Source organism: Arvicanthis niloticus, chromosome 6 (assembly GCF_011762505.2).
Source record: "Arvicanthis niloticus isolate mArvNil1 chromosome 6, mArvNil1.pat.X, whole genome shotgun sequence".
NCBI lineage: Eukaryota > Metazoa > Chordata > Mammalia > Rodentia > Muridae > Arvicanthis > Arvicanthis niloticus.
The window spans coordinates 2,804,903-2,827,064 of NC_047663.1; the positions used below are offsets into that span (position 1 = coordinate 2,804,903).

General features: G+C 45.4%; 1 protein-coding gene across 2 annotated transcripts in view; it reads right to left on the minus strand.

Moving 5' to 3' along the window:
- The window catches only part of Rptor (regulatory associated protein of MTOR complex 1), a 297,297-nt gene extending 275,612 nt beyond the window's left edge, over positions 1-21,685 (minus strand). The window contains exon 1 of one of the 2 annotated variants that reach the window (XM_034505602.2): positions 20,698-21,685. In XM_034505602.2, coding sequence (XP_034361493.1) covers positions 20,698-20,859 — 162 coding nt within the window. In that variant the 5' untranslated portion in view covers positions 20,860-21,685. The remainder of the gene's footprint in view (positions 1-20,697) is intronic. The other variant, XM_034505601.2, reaches the window with a different exon arrangement.
- Between the last annotated feature and the right edge of the window lie 477 nt (positions 21,686-22,162).

Below are 22,162 nucleotides of genomic sequence, written 5' to 3' on the forward strand. Positions count from 1 at the left end.
TTGCTCTCAGGCTGACTCATTATCATTATTTTAATGCCATTGGCTTTGACTTTAAAACCTATGATACTGATTTTCTGCCTCTGTTAATTGGGTCCAACGTGGAACAAACGGTGATAGGATCACAGGAGAGGAGGTGAGAAAGGACTTGGGAGAAGCCTGAACCTGACAGGCATGGCAGCTACCCTGGGAATGAGATACCCTGGAAGGAGATACCCTGGAAGAAGATACCCTGGGAGGAGATACCCTGAGATACCCTGGAGGAGATACCCTGGGAGGAAATACCCTGAGATACCCTGGGAGGAGATACCCTAGGAAGGAGATACTCTGGAAGAAGCTTTCTTTACAGGGAGCCCTGAGGAAAAAATGGGAAGCTTAAAATTCAGAAGGCAGGACTGCAAAAGAGTAACCCAGACTGAATATCAAAATTCTATCAAGAAAGTATCCTATGTTCTGAATTTAAAAAAAAAAACTGTTATTAACCACATTTTTATTCACTTTTAATTCAGTAAACATGGCATTTTTGGTTATTTCTAATTAACAAAAGTGGTATTTAATGCCTTTTGTTGCTGGAACCTATGTCAAGATCTTTCTCTTCTCTGTGCATGCAGCTCCCTTTCCTACACTTTCCATTCACTCCCCATCCACCCTTACCAAGAAAGGCAAACAGCTGTGAGGAATTCACAATGACCCAAGCTTAGCATCCCCGAGCAGAAACTGGAGAAGTAAAATGAATGGAAATTGTGTCATCTATAGTAATGATGACTGCAGTAAATATTTTCCCTATTAAAAATGTGACCAGGCCGGGCGGTGGTGGTGCATGCCTTTAATCCCAGCACTTGGGAGGCAGAGGCAGGCGGATTTCTGAGTTCCAGGCCAGCCTGGTCTACAGAATGAGTTCCAGGACAGCCAGGGCTATACAGAAACACTGTCTCGAAAAACCAAAATAAATAAATAAATAAATAAATAAATAAATATTAAAAAATAGTATTAAAAAATAGACTGGAACAGGATGACTATTTTTAAGTACATCAGAAATAAACAAGAGAATTACCTAGAACCTACAAGGGGCATTCAAATGACAACAGGCAGCAGTTTAGACAATGAGAGAAGAAAATGGAGGAACATCACAACAAAGAGCAGAAGGACAAAGGACAGCACAGACAGACAGAGGCACACGTCTAACTAGGATTTCAGAATGATCCTGAACTCCTGATCCTCCTGACTCCACTCCCTGAACGCTGGGACTGTAGGCACGCACCACCACACCAGGCTCTACCGTGGTAGGGGATCAGCCCCAGCACTTCAAGCTTGCTAGGCAAACACTACCAAATGAGCTGCATCTCCAGCCCAGCGTTTGGGGTTTTGGGGGGAGGAAGGGGTGGGGTGGTTGTTGTTGTTGTTGTTGTTAACTGATGAAGGCACTAACTCACAGACTCAAAACCTTTAAGTTCACAGGTAAGATGGGCAGAAATACCCACCCACCCTGAAAAAACAGTACGTTTCTTGAAAGCAGGAGAGAAGTGAAGCCAACCAGCATGAAGAGAAGTGCCTTGCCAACTAGCCAAGCCCTTCATCTCTAGCTAACATCAACAGAAGCCCTTAGTGAGACAGTATCTACAAGCCTGTAAGGAATATCAGGGAAAATACCTTCAAAAATCAGAGCCGAGCCAGGCGGTGGTGGCGCACACCTTTAGTCCCAGCACTTGGGAGGCAGAGACAGGCGGATTTCTGAGTTTGAGGCCAGCCTGGTCTACAGAGTGAGTTCCAGGACAGCCAGGACTACACAGAGAAACCCTGTCTTGAAAAAAACAAAACAAACAAACAAACAAAAAAAGAATTAGAGCCGAATAAAGATACTTTCTGAGTAATAAATTTTATGTCAGTAAACCCTTGTGAGAGAAAATTCTAAAATCTTTTCCATTAAAATAAGGAATCCCACCCAAAACTCTAGGTGGGAAGGGGCGGAATACACCAGCCATAGACAGAAACAAACAAAAGAAATGACTTCTGGGACCTTGTGCTGTAACTGTTCTCAGTGTTCCTCTGTGCTGCTTGACTGCTGCTACAGGAGAAGGCAGGGCTACTTCAGAAACAGTAAAAGAACAAGATCAGATATTCCCAATGCATTTTTTTAAAGTGCAAATAAGATGTCAGATTTAGGACTAAATAAAAAGATTATCTGCATTAATTAAAAGATAAAAATCAAGCCAGGCAGTTTAGCACACAATTTTAGTACTGGCACTCAGGAAGCAGAGGCAGGCGGATCTCTGAGTTGGAGGCCAGCCTGGTCTACAGAGTGAGTTCCAGGACAGCCAGGGCTACACAGAAAAACCGTGAATCGCATAGATAGACAGACAGATAGATAGATAGATAGATACATAGATACATAGATAGATCATCAGGCTAAACTAATAACTGTTTACAGAGACACATGTAGCACAATGATACAGAAACACTGACCTACATAAAGGGATGGAAAAATAAGCAACTGAAAACCCAGACAACAGAGAACCTGGTTGGTGCCTGGTGTTAACAAGGCCAAAGAGGTCTGAAGTAAAGAGCATTGTTATGGGTTTTAAAAAGCCACTTCCAAATGACCCACACTCCAATTTCAAGAGATCTGGTGGTTCTCAGTGTGTATAACCTGATAGCACAGCCTCAGAATACAACCACAGCAGGAAGCACTGATCATAAATAAATAAATAGCCAATCTTGTGAGAGGGTGCAGAATCTAAAGACTTAATCTTGCACAAGTCCATGAAACACATTTCAATGTCACCAACCTGTAAAGCAAGCTGTACAACCCACAACGCTAGGGGGCACCATCCACTTAGGGCAGTACTGTTCACAGGCACCCCTAACCACAAATGCACTAGTCAAGAACAGCCCTGCAGCCATCACGGATGTCCTCAATCACAGGCAACTGAGAATTAAAACTCATCCTAGAACATCTCATCTATGCTACAAATTGCAAAGCAAATAAGCATGCCTGTGCTCACCCATCATCCCGATACACAGGAGGCAGAGGGAAGAGGATTCTGGGATTGACACTAGTACAAGCTACATAATGAAACCCCACCGCAAAAACAGAACAACAAAATGCTTCCAAATAACTAATTAATTAATTAATTAATTCAAGGTGAAAAGCAAAATAATCTAAAATGAAGAACCACATCACTGCAGGAAAATGTAGAGAACTTCATGAAGCAGTCACCTCCCAGAACTAAACACCAAGAAAACAGATCCCTGGAGACTGACACTAAGTGTCCATCTTAACTATCCCTTAAGCCAGGTGGTGGCTAGGGCAGGATTTCCACAAGTCTGAGGTGAGGCTGGAATACATTAGAGTTCCAGGCCAGCCAAGGTTACAAAGACCCTGTCGAAGGCAGGCAGACAGGCAGGCAGGCAGGCAGGCAGGCAGGCAGACAGACAGACAATCCCCTTAAAGAGCAGGGATAAACACTGAGCCTGTTAACTGCATGCCTTTAATCCCAGTACTGTGGAGGCAGAGGCAGGCAGATCTCTGAGTTTGAAGCCAACCTGGTCTACAGAGTGAGTTCCAGGACACCAGAATCACACACACACAAACACACACACACACACACACACACACACACACACACACACAAACCCTGTCACAAACAACAACAACAGCAACAAAGCCTAAATCCACAGAGCCAGGGAGGTGAGGGAGGGAAGGCCCTTGCTTGCCACTGTGCTACAAGCCCAACTGTCTGAGTTCTACCTCCTAGAAGCTACATGGTTTTGCTTGCATGTGTATCTGTGTGCCATGTGAGTGCCTGGTGACTATGGCTCTTAACCCTGAGCCATTTAAAAAAAAAAAAAAAAAAAAAAAAAAAAAAGCTTTTATAAAGAACACGTATATGGCTTCTCAGACCAGTGCTGGCAAGCAGTCACGGAGGGGCTCTTGCTGTCCTGAGCACTAACTTACTGAGCTTAACAACAAGCTCGACCCAGCGGCTGGAGCAATGGCACAGCAGTTAAAAACCAGCTGCTCCTACAGAGGACCCAGAGCCAGCTGCCAGTACCCATGTCAGACAGCTCAAAACCATCTGTAACTGTGGTTCCAAAGGACCTCTCTGGCGAAGAGGGACACTGCACAAACATAGTACACAGACATACGTGTATGCACATACTCATAAACATAAAGTAAAAATAAATATTTAAAAGAAAGAAAAAAGAGGAGGGGAGGGGAGGGCAGGGGAGGGGAGGGCAGGGGAGGGCAGGGGAGGGCAGGGGAGGCTGGCCCTAGCCTAGGCTAGCCATGGAAATAGAGGGAGTGATGCTCTAGACACTGGTGTGTAGCATCTGGTTCTGAGAGTGAGCTGATGACGCCATGTGCTCTGTGGGTCTATAATGGGGCTGAGAACCTACAAGAAACCACTTGCATGCCTGCACTCACAAGGCTCACCTGTGCACTGTACACACCTGGGAGGAGCAAGAAGCTATGCACACAGGCTGGCTACAGGTGGAGATGCCAATTATGCTGCAGTAACCAACATACAAAGCCAAGCACACTCTCTCACATGTCAGCAAAACAAAACAAAACCCAGCTTTACAACCTGCTGATGGGATGGGGGAAAAAGAGAAAGTGGGGGGTGGTGCATATGAAGAAGCTTGAAAAATATTTTAAAACTTTGAAGGAGTCAACATATTTTAATTTATTTATTTTTATTTTATGTGCATTGATGGTTTGTCTTTTTCTGTATCTGTGTGAGGATGTCAGATAGCCTGAACCTGGAATTATAGACAGTTATGAGCTGCCATGTGGGTGCTAGGAATTGAACCCAGGTCCTCTGGAAAAGCAGTCAGTGCTGTTAACCACTGAGCTACCTCTCCAGCCCAATTTATAATTTGTACAATAGTTTAGGAAATATTGAGATTATATCAAATGCCTAAATAAACTTCCATAAAAGATAGACAACTCCTCAGCAAAGAGCCTAAGACTCTATTCAGAGAAATCAAAGACCTAAGAATTCAACCTGGATACATGATATGGGCCAGGACGCCCACTCTCAACCCACCGACACAACACTCAGACCCAGTGCAGTTCCAATCTAATGCAACAGACTCTGCTTCTCTCACCATGGTGTGCTTCTTCTACAATGTACCTGAAGTGCAGGAACAGCCCAAGGCTTCTGGGGAAAGCCTGGGTGGGGACTGCCTGCACACAATCACTATTGAATCCAAGGACATACACAGGCATCATGAAGGCATCCCTGCACCCCTGCAAATACTGCTCACATGCGACAGCACACTTCAGGAAGAGGAAAGATACTTTTCAGCAAAATCTACTGGGAAAAAAAAAAAAAAAAAAAAAAAACAGGTATCAGAGGAGACAAGGAAAACTAGCCCCTACCTTACATGACCTAGATTAACCACTTCAACAGGGAAGACAGGCTCTAAAGCTGGTAGATAACCCAGAGCTGGCCTCCCACTCTCAGTGGGGAAGCAGCTCCTCAAGAGATACAGAAAGAAAATGGTTCTTCCACTGTAAAGGGACAATCTATACCTGCCCACACCCTCACTAAAACTGAAGACTATATAAAAGGGCCCACAAAGACAGAGGAGTCAAGCTCTGTGTGGGAAGTTATTCGCCAAGACTACAAAAAAATATAAACGTTCCTAAAGTCTCTTTTTAAAGACAAAAACCACAAATAGGAAAAATAGGCAAAAGACTAGAGCAGAGACTTTAAAACAAAGGAACAAAACAGTTAACTGGCACCTAATGACCCTGAACCACTCTGCTCTATGCACTGCAATGTGCAAGAATTTTCATATTCAGCACACGGCAGGTGAACTGGGATACACACATGTAATGTGTGCATGGAAGGCAAAAGAGTCAGCACAGCTATTCAATACCCATGGTGCATACTCCTCAAAGAAGTAAGATGTTAATTGCTCCTGATGGAGGGGGTAACAGATGTCAGGGCAGGATGCATCAAGGACATTCAGGCTACTGAGATGTCCTCTTCCTGAAAAGGGCTTGGGTTTACAAATGCTCCTTTAACAAATATTGATTGATATGGAAATAGTTGGTTTATAATGTTTTTAAAAAAATCAAATAAGTGTACACAGGCCTGCTTTTAATACAAAACAGGTCAGTGAAATGGGCAAGTCCTTGCATGGGGCTGATGGCTACAAGCATAAGGTTTGTACAATGAAATAAGCCTTTAAGGTGTCGAGTAAATCTGAAACTCTGAGACTGTGATGAAGGGCCCAGTCTAGAGCTCCCACAGCCCCAGAGAAGACCTGAGTCTTACTACAGCATAAATAACAATCACTTTGCTTCACTTGTGACCTGCTAGCTTTAAAAAGAACATCTCTCCCACCACCCCCGCTGTCCCATACAGCTCCTTCTCTAGGGGAAGGTAGAGCATGGACTCTAGACCAGCAACTCCTCATCTGGGAATCATGACTTTAGTCTGGTACACCAAGCCATCCTAAGCTTTATTACTGTAAGCTATGAAGTGAAATCCAGGGCTGCAGAGATGGCTCAGCAGTTAAGAACACTGGCTGCCATGGCAGAGGGCCTGGGTCAGTTCTCAGCTCTAACATGGCAGCTCACAAGTGTCTCTACCTTCAGTTCCAGGGAATCCAACACTCTCTTTTGGCCTCCACAGACAAACACGGCGCACATACATACGAGCAAACATTTAAACACAAAACAGAAGCCCACTGTAGCTTCTTAGAGACTCATCTATCAGCATCTAATCTACCTAATAGCAATGGATGTGAGCTGTTTGTAATCCAACCAAACGACCTAGAAAACAATAGAGCAGAGGGCACACCTGCAATCCCAGTACCTGGGAGGCTAATGCAGGGGACAACCATGAATTCAAAGACAGCTGAGACACACAGCAAGATCCTATCTCAAACAAACCAGAGAGGGGGAGAGCGGAGGAGAGCAGAGGAAAGAAGAAGCGAGCAGAGGAGGTGGCAAGAAAAGGAGGAAGAAAAAAGCAGAGTAAAGGCATCCTCAGCCATACAGAAGTTGGGGAAGGACCCAATGTCTGCAGCAGACCCAAAAGCTTAAGCTCTTCAAACTGAAGGACGATGCTACTTTAAACTCAGCTACACAAAAAGAAGAAAACTGAAAACAGAAGTACACAGGAAATATTAAAGGCACTTTCTGATTTTTAAATGTGTTTAAAAGTAATCAACTGCTTAATAATAAACTAATAAGAGTAGTGTAGGGCTTAAACATGTACAGTTAAAACATAACACACCCAGAGCATCGACACCAGGAAGAGGGGGACTAGAAGCTTGTCCCTTCCCAGCTCTTGTGTCACTAGGTGTCACAGTAACAACCTCAACAGGGTCACATGGTTAAGTGAAAGATCCTGTCATAAACCTGAGACAGTTAGGAAGTAACAGAGGACTGATAGAAGGTAACCTTTTCTTTTATAACTAATCAATAGTAAAATAATCCCAGGGGTGAAGGACATGAGGGGCAGAGCACTCAAGTCTGCTAGGTCTGTCCTGCTTTTAAACAAAAAACAAAACAACCTTCCAGCACAGGAAAACATAAACAAAGCCATCCCAGCTCCTCTTCTCTCCCCTCCTCTCCCCTCCCCTCCTCCCACCAGTCCTATCTGTGCATACTCCCCTCCACAGGCAAAGATCTTTCACCTGTACACACCTTCTAAGGCCCAAATGGAAACAGTGCATCAGTCTCTTCTGAGTCATTTGCAGTACCTAACAGCATGCTTTGGGGAGCTCCCATGACAGCACATGGGACACTGCTCTGAGGTCACAGCATACCTTCTCTGCAACAGGGAAGCAGGTTGGGCTCCATCAAGGAAAAGTGCAGAGGAGTGCTATGACAGACGGTCCTATAAAGGCCAGGGGGCCCTAGGCTCATTATTCCTTTAAAATTGCTCACAATTGTGTTAAGTCAATTGCATCAAGTCATTCCACTTATGAAAGCATTTATAGTTCTTTCAAAACACAACTCTATGCATAAGTCACCTAATAAAGGAAAATCATCTACAGAATCAACTATAATCTACTTGGCATAAAATTCTTCCCCATCAGAAACAATCTGACTGAACTTTCTCAAATATGTAACTAAATAAGACGTATCATTAACTCCCAGTAATAAACATATTACCAAGCAGTTTGCTACTGGAAATTAGGAAGGGTCGACATTAGCACAGCCCTGCTGTATCTATCACACAGACACAGTGGAGCTTATTCCACAGGCTCTCACTAACAAGGAGCTAACTGCAGCCCTGCTCAGCAGGGCCAAAAGTCCTAGGGAATTGGGCCAAGGGAATCAAGTGAGCTCCCAGGCCATTGTGGGCTCCCCAGCTACACCGTGATGCAGGCACAGCAACACATGACCACATCAGTTTGACTGGATCTGGAATCAGCAGGGGTCACACTTCTGCAAATGTGTGTGTAGGGGTTACAGAGGCTTTATTGAGGACAGAAGTTTTGATTGTGTACAGCGCTGTCCTATGGGTCACAAAGAAAACAGAGAGAAAGCAGGTGAAACACCTACATCGGTTTCTACTTCCTGACTGGAATGGACCAGCTGCCTCCCGCTTTGCAGCCATATCCTCCCCACTGTGACTGTGCCCTTGAACTGTGTGCCTTCAACCTGTGAGCCAAAATAGAACTTTGCCCCCTTACGTTGCTTTTTCAGCAGCTATTTGGTCACCATGATGAGAAAGCTAACTCACACAGCCACTGACCACATGGACATTACTCTCATCACAGTCCCCAGTGAAGCCAAGGAGAGGCTCATTTACTCTGAATCAAACCAAAACTCTAGAACTTAGTAACAAGGTCTTGGACTCTGTTTTGTTTTTTTTGTTTTTTTTTTAAAAAAAAAAAAAAAAAAAAGGAATCTTTGTAAAGCATTATCAATGAGCCCAGGAATCAGGGTAAGAAAACAAAAAAACAAATCTAGCCAGACCCAATTCTAGTATCTAGTGGTCAGTACCAGTCCCAGCTTCCAGGATGGCACCCTAGTGCCCAGAGGGCTCTTGATGAGGAGGAGCTGAATTACCCGATTCTAAATGTCAACTGTGTGAGAATCCACTGCCTGTTTCCTGCACTGCACCCCTAGCCATTCTGCCTAAGCAGAGATTCTCCTCTTACCCCAGAGCCACCTACAGCTAACACAGGGCAGAGCAGACTAGTGACTCCTGCACAATAGATCAGCCCCATTCAAATGCCCAGGATGCAGGGGCTTCTACTGGTTTATGTGTTCTACTATATGTGTTTGCTCAAAACACAAGGCCAATAGCCGAAGTCAGCTCAGCAAATAAAACAAGCACTTTCCTCACAAGCCTGAGGCCTGAGTTCAGACTCCCAGAACCCACATAAATAAGCAGGGTGTGGCTCACACACTTGGAACCCCAGCACTAGGAAGGGAAACAGTTAAATCCTAGGAGCTCAGTACCTAGCCAGCCAAGCCAATCAGTGAACTCCAGGTCTGAGAGACCCTGTCTCAAAAGACAAAGCAAAGAGCAATAGTGGGCAACAAACACACGGAAAGAAAGAAAGGAAGAAAGAAAGAGAGACAGACAGAGAGAGAGAGAGAGAGAGAGAGAGAGAGAGAGAGAGAGAGAGAAAGTCAGTCACACGGTAAGAGCAGCTCCTGAGTGGGCCACCTTCCTGAGCATACTCGCTGGAATCTTCCAGACTCTACATCCCAAGCAACTCCTTAGTGGGCCGCCTTCCTGACTGAGCATGCTCGCTGGGGTCTTCCAGACTCTACACTCTATGCCTAGGCAAATGATAAACAGCATCCAGGAGCCAACTCCTCACTAGTAGCAGGAAAGGTAGACTGTACTGAGGTACCAAGGAGCACAAGAGATATCTGTGGGCATTCATAGTTGCCAGTGTAAAATAAACACTGGCAAACAGAGACCTCTATCTGTGTGCACATCCAACATCCAGCTCTTGGCTTCTAAATTCCATTCTGACAGAAACTAGAGCCCTAGGAAGAAAAGGGAGCTTCTGAGACTGAGCAGATGAGTCTGAAACCTGCTGCTGTGCAGGAGAGGAAAGAAGGCTCCACACTGGTCAGAAACGCAGCAAAGAAACAATGTAAAGGAGCCCTCAACAAACCAGAAACGTCAAAATCACATTAACAGGTTTAAAAAAGGCACTGTGAGACAAGCAGGCCCAAGCAACACCATTGGCCTTCTAACATGTGCTCAAAGAGAGGCACCCCTCCACTTTTCTAACACGTGCCTAGAGAGAGGCACCCCTCCACTCTTCTAACACGTGCCCAGAGAGAGGCACCCCTCCACTCTTCTAACACGTGCCCAGAGAGAGGCACCTCTCCACTCTTCTAACACGGGCCCAGAGAGAGGTACACTTCCACCCAAACACAGAGCCTCAAGTTGAACACAAGGAGACATGGACAAAGACACTAAAATGCAATCTTTAGAAATGTCAAGGTCAACAAAATCAGACAGATAGAGCAGCAGCCAAGGCAGGTGCACGGGCAGACACAGTTGGTCCTCAGGAGGCTGAGGCTGGAGAAGCAGGAGGATAGCTTCAGGAACAAGCCTGGGCAGTAGGGCAGTACAGACAAGTGGACAGCGGGAGAGACCAGTGGAGGTCCCAAGAGCCAGAAGAGAGGAAAACAAAGGTTGAAGTCTTCAGCACTGCTGTCATCTGTGGAGAGGAACAAACAGCCTGAGGGGGGTGGTAAAGACTGCACAATGCCAAGGTTTAAATCCTCAGGGAATTCCAAGGCTCGCCTTTAAAGACTTGATCCTCCAGGATGTGGCACTTTGGGGAGAACCTAGTGAGAGCTCTTCTGCCTAGCGGAGATACAGTCTTGTACTTGCAGGGTAGCAGACTTCACTTCATGGACCAGGAGAGAAGGAATTTGCTTCAACATGTTTTCCAGCCATGCGCTGCTGTCCTGTCACAGCCTCAGAACAAGGGTGCTGTGGATGACAGACTGAGAGGTCAGAGCCATGAGCCAAAAAAAAAACCCTTTCTCTTCCAAAATTACTGTTTCTGATGTCTGCTACATTAGCTAAAGTTGATCACACATAACAATGTCAAAGTTCTTAATGTCAGTGTGTCTAAACATAGCTAAAATCTTACCACAGTTAAAGAAAAAAAGAGAGAGAGAGAGGGAAAGAAGGAAGAAAGGAAGGACGGATGGACGGACAGACAGACAGACAGACAGACAGACATCCAAGGTTAAAAAATTCTCATAAAAGCTACTTTAGGCCGGGCAGTGGTGGCGCACACCTTTAATCCCAGCACTTGGGAGGCAGAGGCAGGTGGATTTCTGAGTTCGAGGCCAGCCTGGTCTACAGAGTGAGTTCTAGGACAGCCAGGACTACACAGAGAAACCCTGTCTTGAAAAACCTGGAAAAAACAAAAAACAAAAAACAAAAACAACAACAACAAAAAAAAGCTGCTTTAGATTCAAGAATACTACAAAGAGTAATGCAATCTTAAACTCCCTCACTCTGAAAACTTACTGGTTTGGGGAGGGACATAAATTGCTAATAAAAGTAAATCCGAGGACAAGCCAGAGACATTTGGATGTGAACTGTGAGTGAATGCTATGTACTGGTTAATTTCTATTGCTGTGATGGAATACCCAGACAACTTAGGCCACTTCAGGGCCACACCTCCTTTCCAAACCAGTCCACCAACTGGGGACCGTGTATTCAAACATATATGGCTACAAAGGCCATTGTCACTGAAGCCATCACATGATAGCATTAAATATCTGTGACAAACGTCCTGAGTTTTACATCTACACTACAGTTACACAAGAGTCCTTGTTCTTAGGGCACAGGCAGAATAAAGTAGACAGCACTACCAACCAGCCCTTCAGTGACACAGGGCACCAGGCATGTGCCCACAGGTGAACAGAATCCCTAGGTACATGGGAAAACAAGTAACAGCCCTGAGTCTGAGGTAAGAGTATGTGGAAGTTCACTGTACTTCGGACTTCTCCGATTCTGTAGGAAATACAAAATGTCATTAGCTGAGAAAAAAACGACCCATCTGAAAGAGGTACTGATGTCTGGGTAAAATTAACCCAGGCTAACAGTGGCTGTCTCCTGTGAGCTGCTTCTTGTTCTGACTCTAAAGGAGTTCTCTGCAGTCAGACCACCCAGCACCTGGCAGGTTCAAGGCTTAAGAACATGTTACAGCATTAACATACAGTGCCAAATAGTTACTAAAATGGCATTCCCAGTTATTTAATTAGACTTTTAAAAGATGACACTTTTTTGCTCTACTGAAGCAAGCATCACTGCCAACAAAACCCTTGCTGATGTCCGGAAGAGCAGGAGGGTGAGTGGAGAGCCTGGAGCATCCATCCCATCCACATGGGAGCCACATGCTGTCTTGCTGAGGCTCTGGTTCAGAACCAGACCAGGTGATAATGAGGAGGAAATGTTTCAATCCGTTTTGGGCTCTTTCACAGCACAGTGTTGAAAATAAACATGGCACTTTTTTTAAGCAGATTTTTTTTTTACCTCCAGCGGATGATACTCTGACTCCTGAGACTCACATGAGACACTTGGGGCCAAGAAGAGAGGAACTAACTACAGACAGTCGGCACAAACAGACAAGCCAGAATCCCAGCCAGACTCCTGGACTTTACCTTCCTCGGGTCAGCTGAAGTCACGGCACCCACTCTGCTATAATTACTTCATTTCCACCCAAGGACTCAGTCCTCGGTCTCACCTGGATCACCACTCGTCCCCACCAAAGGGCCCTGAACCTCCACTGTCGCCCTTTCTGAGTCCTTTATTCCCACCTTCAGCTGAATGCAATGTGTCAAAGATCCCTGTTTCATTCACAGGATTCAGCGCAGGTGACATATCTTATATGGAATCCTGGCAGCAGCATCACTCTCACCTATAGCATCATCATAGACACACACACCAGTGTGTCTCACCTATAGCATCATCATAGACACGCACACCAGTGTGTCTCACCTATAGCATCATCACAGACACATGCACCAGTGTGTCTCACCTATAGCATCATCACGGACACACGCACCAGTGTGTCTCACCTATAGCATCATCACTGACACAGGCACCAGTGTGTCTCACCTATAGCATCATCACTGACACACACACCAGTGTGTCTCACCTATAGCATCATCACTGACACAGGCACCAGTGTGTCTCACCTATAGCATCATCACTGACACACGCACCAGTGTGTCTCACCTATAGCATCATCACAGACACACGCAGCAGTGTGTGTCTCACCTATAGCATCATCACGGACACACGCACCAGTGTGTCCGAACCAGCTCCTCTCCCAGCACAGGCAGCAAGCCCAGAGAGCAGAGTACAGATCAAGAGAACACTCAACCCTTCTGAATGACTCAAGACAGCCAACAGTTCCTCCTGTACACAAAGCCACCTGTGCTCTCCTCACAGAATAAGATCCTCCTGGGTGTGTAAACTATGCCATGTAACACACACACACAGAGGCAGGTAAGTATAGAGCTACTGAAAGGAGGCCTTGGCGGTCACTATATGCAGGCAGTGACTGCTCAAGCACATATGTTTCACAAGCACACCTCAGCTCCAATTCAGACCCCAAAGGACCCCAGAAGTTCCTTGTATGAAGATGTTAGAATGATAGCTGGGCGGTAGATCAGATAGATCTCTGCATTGAGGCCAGCCTGGTCTACAGAGCTAGTTCCAGGACAGATATACAGAGAAACCCTATCTTGAAAGAAAGAAAGAAAGAAAGAAAGAAAGAAAGGAAGGAAGGAAGGAAGGAAGGAAGGAAGGAAGGAAGGAAGGAAGGAGCGAGCATACACATACACATATGCATAGAATGAGTAGCACAGGCTCAGTACTCTTTTGTTGAGTCTATCCACTGTCAGATAAGCCATCACTTGATCTCCCCAGCCCTACTCTTGACCACACACTTCTCAGACTTTTGAAAGCAACACCCTTTAGGCTTTCAAGAGTCTCTGAGGCCCCAAAGACAATTTTTAATGAGTTACATTTATCAACACCTTCTGTATTAAAGGGTAAACATTTTAAAATGTAATATATTATGAACTAATTTTAAAGTAATTATAAACTCATTATTTATTCAAACAAGTAACATTCATATGAAAAATAAGTATATTTTGAAAGCTGCTAGTGGGGCAAGTGGTTGTGTTCTACATTCTTGTAAATCTCTTTACCACGCAGCTTCAGAGAGGACAGATGCTTTCTAAAGTGTGTGTCTACGTCTTTCCCAGGAAGACCTATAGCCAGAAAGGGAGGGCAGGAGGATCCAAGCATTCCAGTAAGGAACAAATGGTGGCTCACTAAGTGGTACTCTGTGAAGTGCTCCATCTGAGTACTACCGCCTCTGTGGCTACGAAGACACCTGACACGACACCCCACACTCAAGCACTTGCTCACTCGCTTATTGGTCCACCAGATAATAATATGTTCCAATTGGAACATATTATTCTCCATTCTACAGTAGCCAAAAATAAAAAAATAAAGACAAGCCATCTGCTTGTTCCCTCCCATCCTGCTTTTGTAAGACCGACTGCCCAGAGGCTTCCAAACTCTATTTTCATTTGAAAGCTCCAATCTTATCACTGGCAACAAACACTGTCTGATGTTTTCCTTAAAATGGCAGCTCACTTGGTTTATCTTTAAGTAGTGTGTGTGTGTGTGTGTGTGTGTGTGTGTGTGTTTTACCCAGGCCTAATGCCCAAAGAGGGCCTGCCAGCCTTTCCTTGAGACACAATGTTCACAGACTGAGTAGCTGGCCCCTCCCCAGCATGGGAGAGGGGATACCCTCCTACCACAAAGGCAGAACTGGAAGACAGAAAAGGTCTTGGGGACACGAGAAAGGGGAAAAAACCCTCACTCAGGAATCTGGTTGAAGTCTCCTGCCAGAAGGAATTTCAGCCTAATTAACTGCTTGCAACCCTTCTCCTTCCCAGTTATAAAAACCTGCAATTTTCTAGGAATCTTATCAGAAATCCCACTTTCAAGGGCAGGATATGAACTATGTTCCTTGTGTAAGCCTAACAGCTCCTGGTTTTGCCATATCAGACTAATTCTACCAAAACATCTCCAAGGGGGATAACCTGAGAGTCACCAGGACGGCTACTGCTAACAATGCATTGTGACTCTGCCATGAGGACCCCACTTGAGGATGACTGCCTTTGAAGAAATATCAAAATAATCACATCCCCTGCTTCACCAAGGACCTTCTCAAGTAAAACCAGATGTCTCTGCTTTAAGAGGCGTCACCATGTTCTCAGGTGTACCTCACTTCTTCCTGAGCTTCTCTTTATCTTAACCCCATGCTTAAACCTACATTAAAATATATTCAGTAAGATCTTCAACTCTACTTCATCATACTGTCTAATCCCAAAATTCTTTTCAGTGAAATTTTTTTCAGTATGGAAGCCACAAATCCATGTCTGGCCTGAGTCAAGGTCAGAGAAACTAGGCTACTTGGAGTGACAGGTTAGCTGTCTCTGTCCACTCATCACTGACAGCTGACAGCCCACAGTCAATAGAGAGCTGCCAACCATCTGGCCACCACTACCCTTACAGCCACAGACTACACACACACATGGCCACTGGGCCCCTCCGTTTTCGGACACAGGGTCCACCTCCACCTGGTCATCATCCCCCTCTATACAGCCATCTCCACAAGGCCACCAACCACCCCCACTATGGCCACTAGTCTGGTACAAAGCACAGGAGTTAACAGCTGGGATGTGGTAGCAAATGCCTTTAAGCCCAGGGCCAGGAAGGCAGAGGCAGTGACTTGGTGGCCAGCCTAGTCAACAGAGCCAGGACAGCCAGGCTATACCAAGAAACCCTCTGGAAAAAATAAAAATTAACACACAAAGGCACAGGCTCAAGAACTAAAATTTAATCAAAATAATCACTTCCCTGCTTCACCAAGGACCTTCTCAAGTAAAACCAGACTTCTCTGCTTGAAGAAGAATACTAACAACAGACAACAGCTCAGGTGGCCTCAGTCTGTACCGTGCTAGGATGGCACAGTTGCCACCTCCTCCTCTCCTGCATCACCAGTGCCAGCATCAGCAGAGAGGAAAGACCTACGACATCAGCAGCACCAAGCTGCTCTCAGTGTCCCCTTGGGACCTGACATGAAACCTGAATAGGGAAGTTTTGGGACAGTGTGATAAAGCCCACCTTTGCTTTTGTAAGACGTGGACTCTGGTTTTCAGACCTCTTCCTTTTATTGCTGTCATGTCAGTTGTGATTTCAGGATGCTTGGCCCAAAGAGTGGCATTATTAGAAGGTGTGACCTTATTGGAGGAGGTGTGGCCTTGTTAGAGGAAGTGTGTCACTGTGGGGTGGGCTTTGAGACCTTCCTCCTAGCTGCCTGAAGACAGTCTGTTCCTGGCTTCCTTTGGAAGAAGATGTAGAACTCTCAGCTCCTCCAACAACATGTCTGCCTGGACACTGCCATGATTCCTGCCATGACAATAATGGACTGAACCTCTGAACCTGTAAGCCAGCCCCAATTAAATGTTGTCCTTCATAAGGGTTGCCTTGGTCATGGTGTCTGTTCACAGCAATGGAAACCCTAACTAAGACATCAACTGTATGACTTTAGGTAAGGCATCTGGTTAGGGCTCCAGTGTCCTCACCATGGAGATAATGATCCCTAGGTCTCTCAATGCTGTTGAGTCTCAGGAGAGAGATCTATGTGGAAGTTGTTGGTAAGCTAGGACATTCTGTTGGGTCCCTACTATGTGCCTAGCACTGCTGAGGACTCGCACAAACTAACTCTCTACTTTATGATCAAAGTCTGTTTTTATCTGATTGAAGGAGTATGGAGAAAAATATCAGAGGAATGGTGATCCCAAATAGCAATGAGTGCCTGGTTGCTGCTTCAGATTGGGCAACCCAGAGGCCTGAGAAGATGACTAAGATCTTAGTGAGAACAGGGAAAGGTCAAAGATCAGAGGGAGAAGAGCCCAAGCATCACTACTGAAGAAGCAAAACGGGCAGGTTCACAGGAGTATCCAGAAGCTGCGTTGCACTGCTCTGCAATTTCAGAACCCAACATAGAGCACCAGGAAGGAAGCAGCAAACCCTCAGCCTCAGAAGGTCCCTTGACCACTGTGCATGCAAAGAGTCAGGGCAGAATGGGCACAGAGATGCTGAGAAACCAGTCAGTACGCAACTGTCAGCACCCAGACAAGACACATGGCTGCCAGACTGGGGCTGCAGACCAAGAAGGGCAATCTGGTGTAAGACACGCTGTGAGATGATCCACAAGTTCTACTGATGCAGCTGAAAAAGAGAGAGATTAAACTATGTACTTGCAACTTCTGTGACTGGCTGGCTGGATGGTGGTGAATACTGTGACAAATACTGTGACCAAGACAAAGTAGGTAATGGCATCTGAAATGGCAAGCTCAGGGAGGTCAAAACTGAAGACAAGCTGTGAATGTCACTGGCATGTGACAGAACTGAAACCACAAAACAGTCAATATTAGTTCACAAGCCACATCCCTGGGCCCTCCGCATCTGGGTGCCAAGCAGTAAAGGACTCTGAAGAGCAGCCAACGGCAATCAGAAAGGACACTCAAGCTTCATGAAGACCCAAAGCAAGTGAAGAACTGCACAGAGGGGCCAGCTGTGTCAGACCCTGAGAAGTCAAACAGGTGGAGGACAGAAAAGGATCTTTGACCTTTGGATGAGCACACACAGCAGCCCCCATGTGGTGGAACTGAGCCTAACTGGAGTGCTCTGGGGAGGATACAAGGTGAGGCAGTGGGAACTACGAGGGACCAGGAAATACTCCAGCCTACCAGACATCAATGCTAAGGGGCCTCCTCCTGCTAGATACAGCTCCACATCTGTGGGATACATCAATGGCCCAACACATGTACGTTAGACAGCAGCGTGTCTATCAAGAGTCCTAGTTACAATAGAAGTATGTCTATCAATAATCTACACACATAGTATGTCAACTGCTTTTCCTTTCCCTTTTTTTAAAGGCAGGATCTCACTCTAAATCCAGCTGGCTTGAAATTCAGTCACTCATTTGTGTAGCCCAGACATACAGGCAGGCAAACGACCCATCTGAGACCAAGTAGCCCTACCTGCCCACTTTTCAGTGGGAAAAAGAATGCTGTAAGAACTGTCAAGTACAACAGAAAAACACAGAAGGGCGAGATGGGTCACACCTCTACCACCAGCCCATGAAATGACTCACGTTGAACTCTAATTTGTAAGTGTGCCTGGTTACTGGACAGTTATATTCCCCAATATTGATACATATATGCATTATTCCCCATATGAAGAATTAATCAAAAGACAATCTACCTAAAAGTAACTTAGTAATTAAAATGTTAACAAGCAGGCTGGAGAGATGGCTCAGTGGTTTAGAGCACTGGCTGTTTTTCCAGAGGTCCTGAGTTCAATTCCCAGCAACCACATGGTGACTCACAACCATCTGTAATGGGATCTGATGCCCTCTTCTGGTGTGTCTGAAGACAGCTACAGTGTACTCATATACATAAAATAAGTAAATCTTTTTTAAAAAATGTTAACAGGCACTTAAAAACCACAACTGATTGAAGGTAAGGGATGCAAGAACCAGAACCGGAACTGACGGTGGGCACACACTGTGACTGGATGGCAAAAACCTACTAAGAGTTGTCAACTTTGGTGATGCAATTTTAGAAACAGATACTAGATAGAACACTTTTAAGTAATCATTAATAAAATACATTTTAAAACTAAGTTGGTATGCCGGGTGGTAGTGGCTCATACCTTCAATCCCAATACTTGGGAGGCAAAGGCAGAGACACCTTTCACTGTGTATACACCTGGCTGTCCTGGAACTCACTTTGTAGACCAGACTGGCCTCGAACTCACAGAGATCCACCTGCCTCTGCCTCCCAAGGACTGGGACTAAAGGTGTATGCCACCATCTCCCAGAAAAAAAGAAAAGAAAAGAAAAAAAAAAACTACTTTAATAATAGGACTGGATATGTAGGTCAGTTTGCAGAGTGTTGCTTAACATGCACAAACTCTGAGTTTGATCCCTAGGATCATTTAAAAGTGAATACAGTGGTACACACCTGTAATCCTAGCACTTGGGAGACAGATGCATGAGCTGAAGGCAATTCTGACTACACACCAAGCTGGCCTGCACTACATAAAACCCTGTCTCAAAAAAAAAAAAAAAGTATTAAATTAAAAGTTCAAAAAGATATTCACTAATGGGATTTGAATAGTTTGAGTACTGGTTTAGGTAGCAAAATGAATGATATTCAAAAGAACAGAAGAAAAAAAACATTTAAAATAAGAACTCCACCAAATAGAATGGGGGAAAAAAGTTAGAGTTGTTTTTTAAAAAAAAATTATTTTAGATAAACACTGCAACCAAAAAATTTTTACTTCATTAGTACTAGGCATGTCCATAAAACAGACTTTATGAAGTCTCTCTTAACCATCAGTTAAATTACTTATATTGCTTTTATGTTTCTTGTTTAAGACAGGGTTTTCGCTCTGTAGTCCGGGCTGTCCTTGACCTGTGATCCTCCTGCCTCAAGCTCCAGAGTGTTGGGATTACAAGAGTGATTTTCCTTGCCCAACCTAAACAGCTTTTGATGAAAGAAATTTTCATAACTTTAATCCCAGCACTCAGCAGGCAGAGGCAAGCAGATCTCTGCGTTCAAGGCCAGCCTGGTCTACAGAGCGATTTTTGGGACAGCCAGGGATGTTACACAGAGAAATCTTGTCTCAAAAAAAAAATTTGATAGCCTTGTAAAATTTAGCCAAATCAACAATAGAAACACTGGTCACTGCTAGAACTACACTTGAGTGTTCATCAACATACAACTTTTTAAAACAACTGTCTCAAGTAAAAACATACCAACTATAAACAAATGACGCATTATAACACCAATTTCCTCTTTTATACTGAAAAGTTCACACACGCACACTATGTGTATGCACAGACAAGAAACAGTACCCCCCTTTTGTTAGACTAGGAATTTACCGCACTACAGCTGGCTGGTTTCTTTGCTACCAACTGCTCATGACACTCCACCACCAGGAGAACGGCCTAAAACCTGAACCCAGGTTCCGACCCTTCATACCCCATGCTCCCTAATTTCCACTGAGGAAATTTTATCTCCAGGTTACAGTGACCAGAAGCCACAAACACTGGGAGTCAGCCTCCCAGACAAGATGTTCAAAGGACTGGGATGAAACCTGCTGCAACTCTAAAATAACTTTGCCTTAATTTGTTATTGGCTAAACAGTTCAAGTAATCTTGTTTCCCAAAATACTGTACCAGACATCTGTACTTCAGTCAACCTGGTAATTTGAAAAAAAGGAGACTACAAAAATAGACTAAGCACGTTAAATAATATTTCCCAAATTGTCTTTTCTCTAAGTGCTAGTAAGTGTATTAAAAGGCATATAAGTATGTGTGAAACAATAGTTCCTAATTTGCTTTTTTTTTCCCCTCTGAATTAAAACTCGTTTTTTAACGCTACCCGGTGAGTATCGACTCGCCCTACCCACTTTCAACCAAAACCAGAGTCTGGAATAGCTTTTGGTTGTTAGTTAACGTGCAACATGTGGCTTCGAAATACCAGCATTCTTCTGAAGAGGCTGTTCTTGCTCAGAACTTTCGTGGTTGGAAAACTACAAACTCAAAAAGGTGCCATGAGAATCCACTCACCCGATCCTTCATTCTCCAGCTCTGTGCTAAAGATTTGGAGCCTTCAATTTTCTCACAATGTCTTTTTTTCATAAAAGCCAAAGGCAAGTTCCAATCTGTAAGGTCCGCCTCATCTTCCTCCCCGAGTCCCAGGAGAGGCGACTGCAGCATCTCCGACTCCATCAGGGGAGGAGGGGGAGGGGGAGTCCTTGGCAGCAGGCGCTCGAGAACCTCCAGCCTTAAAAACTAGTGTGTGCCAGAACTGGGAAAAATAAAATACAGGAAAACGGGAAGTCGGGAGGAGGGACGGCGGCAGAGTGTTCCAAGATCCTTTTTCAGGCAAAAACTCCGGAGATCTTTATCTCGAACTCTGAGCGGGAAGTCGGAGGGGGCGGGGTGGCGCGAAGAGCCGGTGGGTAACCCACCCCGCAGCCCCGGGAGAAGCGCCGGCACACGCGCCCAGTCGCCAGCCACCCGCAGCTCTGGAGGCCGTCAGGAGGGCTGCAAGCCGGACCGTCACAGGCGGGAGACACTGGAGGCCGGGGGATGACCTGCTCTCGGCCTCCAACGCCTCAGTGGATCCCAGGGCGGGCAGGCCGTCCCGCTCGCCGTGCGGGTTCTCCGACTGCGCTGGCCCGGCTGAGGCCTCAAAGGGATCGGGCTCCGGGGGCTTCGGGGCTCGTCCAGCGGCTCTCAGCCCTGCGGGTCCCGCACTCGCCTGAGGGGCTGCAACCTGAGCCAGGACCGGCCCATCCTGCCCGTCCGCAGCCGGCTCCTTAGCCCCGGGTCCGCGCGGCCTGGCCGGTGCTGGCCTTCGGCTTGGAGGCTCTCTCCTGCCCGGGAACGAGTCCCGATACACGCGCGACACGGGCCCGCGGAGCACACAGGAATACTGAGCTTATTAGGTCAGGGGAGTTTTGCCCTCTGCTCTGGAGCCACAGTAAAAACTCCTCTCATCAGCACATCAAGGAGGACGCCATATTGCCAAGGTCCAGCATGCACCGCTGTCTACGGCGTGTCGAATAGCCCAAACCTCCTCAAGCGTTCCACGGCTCTACTCCGGCTAAGACGGAGAGTTCTGCATTCCGTCATTCCCTTCCCCCACGCCGTTACCGGAGTTACCACGTTCTTTCTCCTTAGTTGATCTCCACTAGTAAAGTAGGCTTGTGTTACAAAATCAATCCTGCGATTGAAACTATGTCCGTTCAGTTATTTTTTTAAAAGCTTTATGCTACTCCAAACAAAGCTGCGTGCCTTGATATTAAAGAAAAAACCACTTTGTTTCATCCTGATTTTAAAAGGTGGTATTTTTAAAAAGCCTCAGAAAGGACCATTGATACTAGACACGTAAGACTATTGGGACTTTCTTTCTAATATTTCCACTTTTAAAAGGAGAAAGATTTCATCGATTACGATTTTTTTTTGTCTGATATACCTTATTTCTTGAACATTATATTATTTTGCGATAGCTTCATGTGCAAACGAC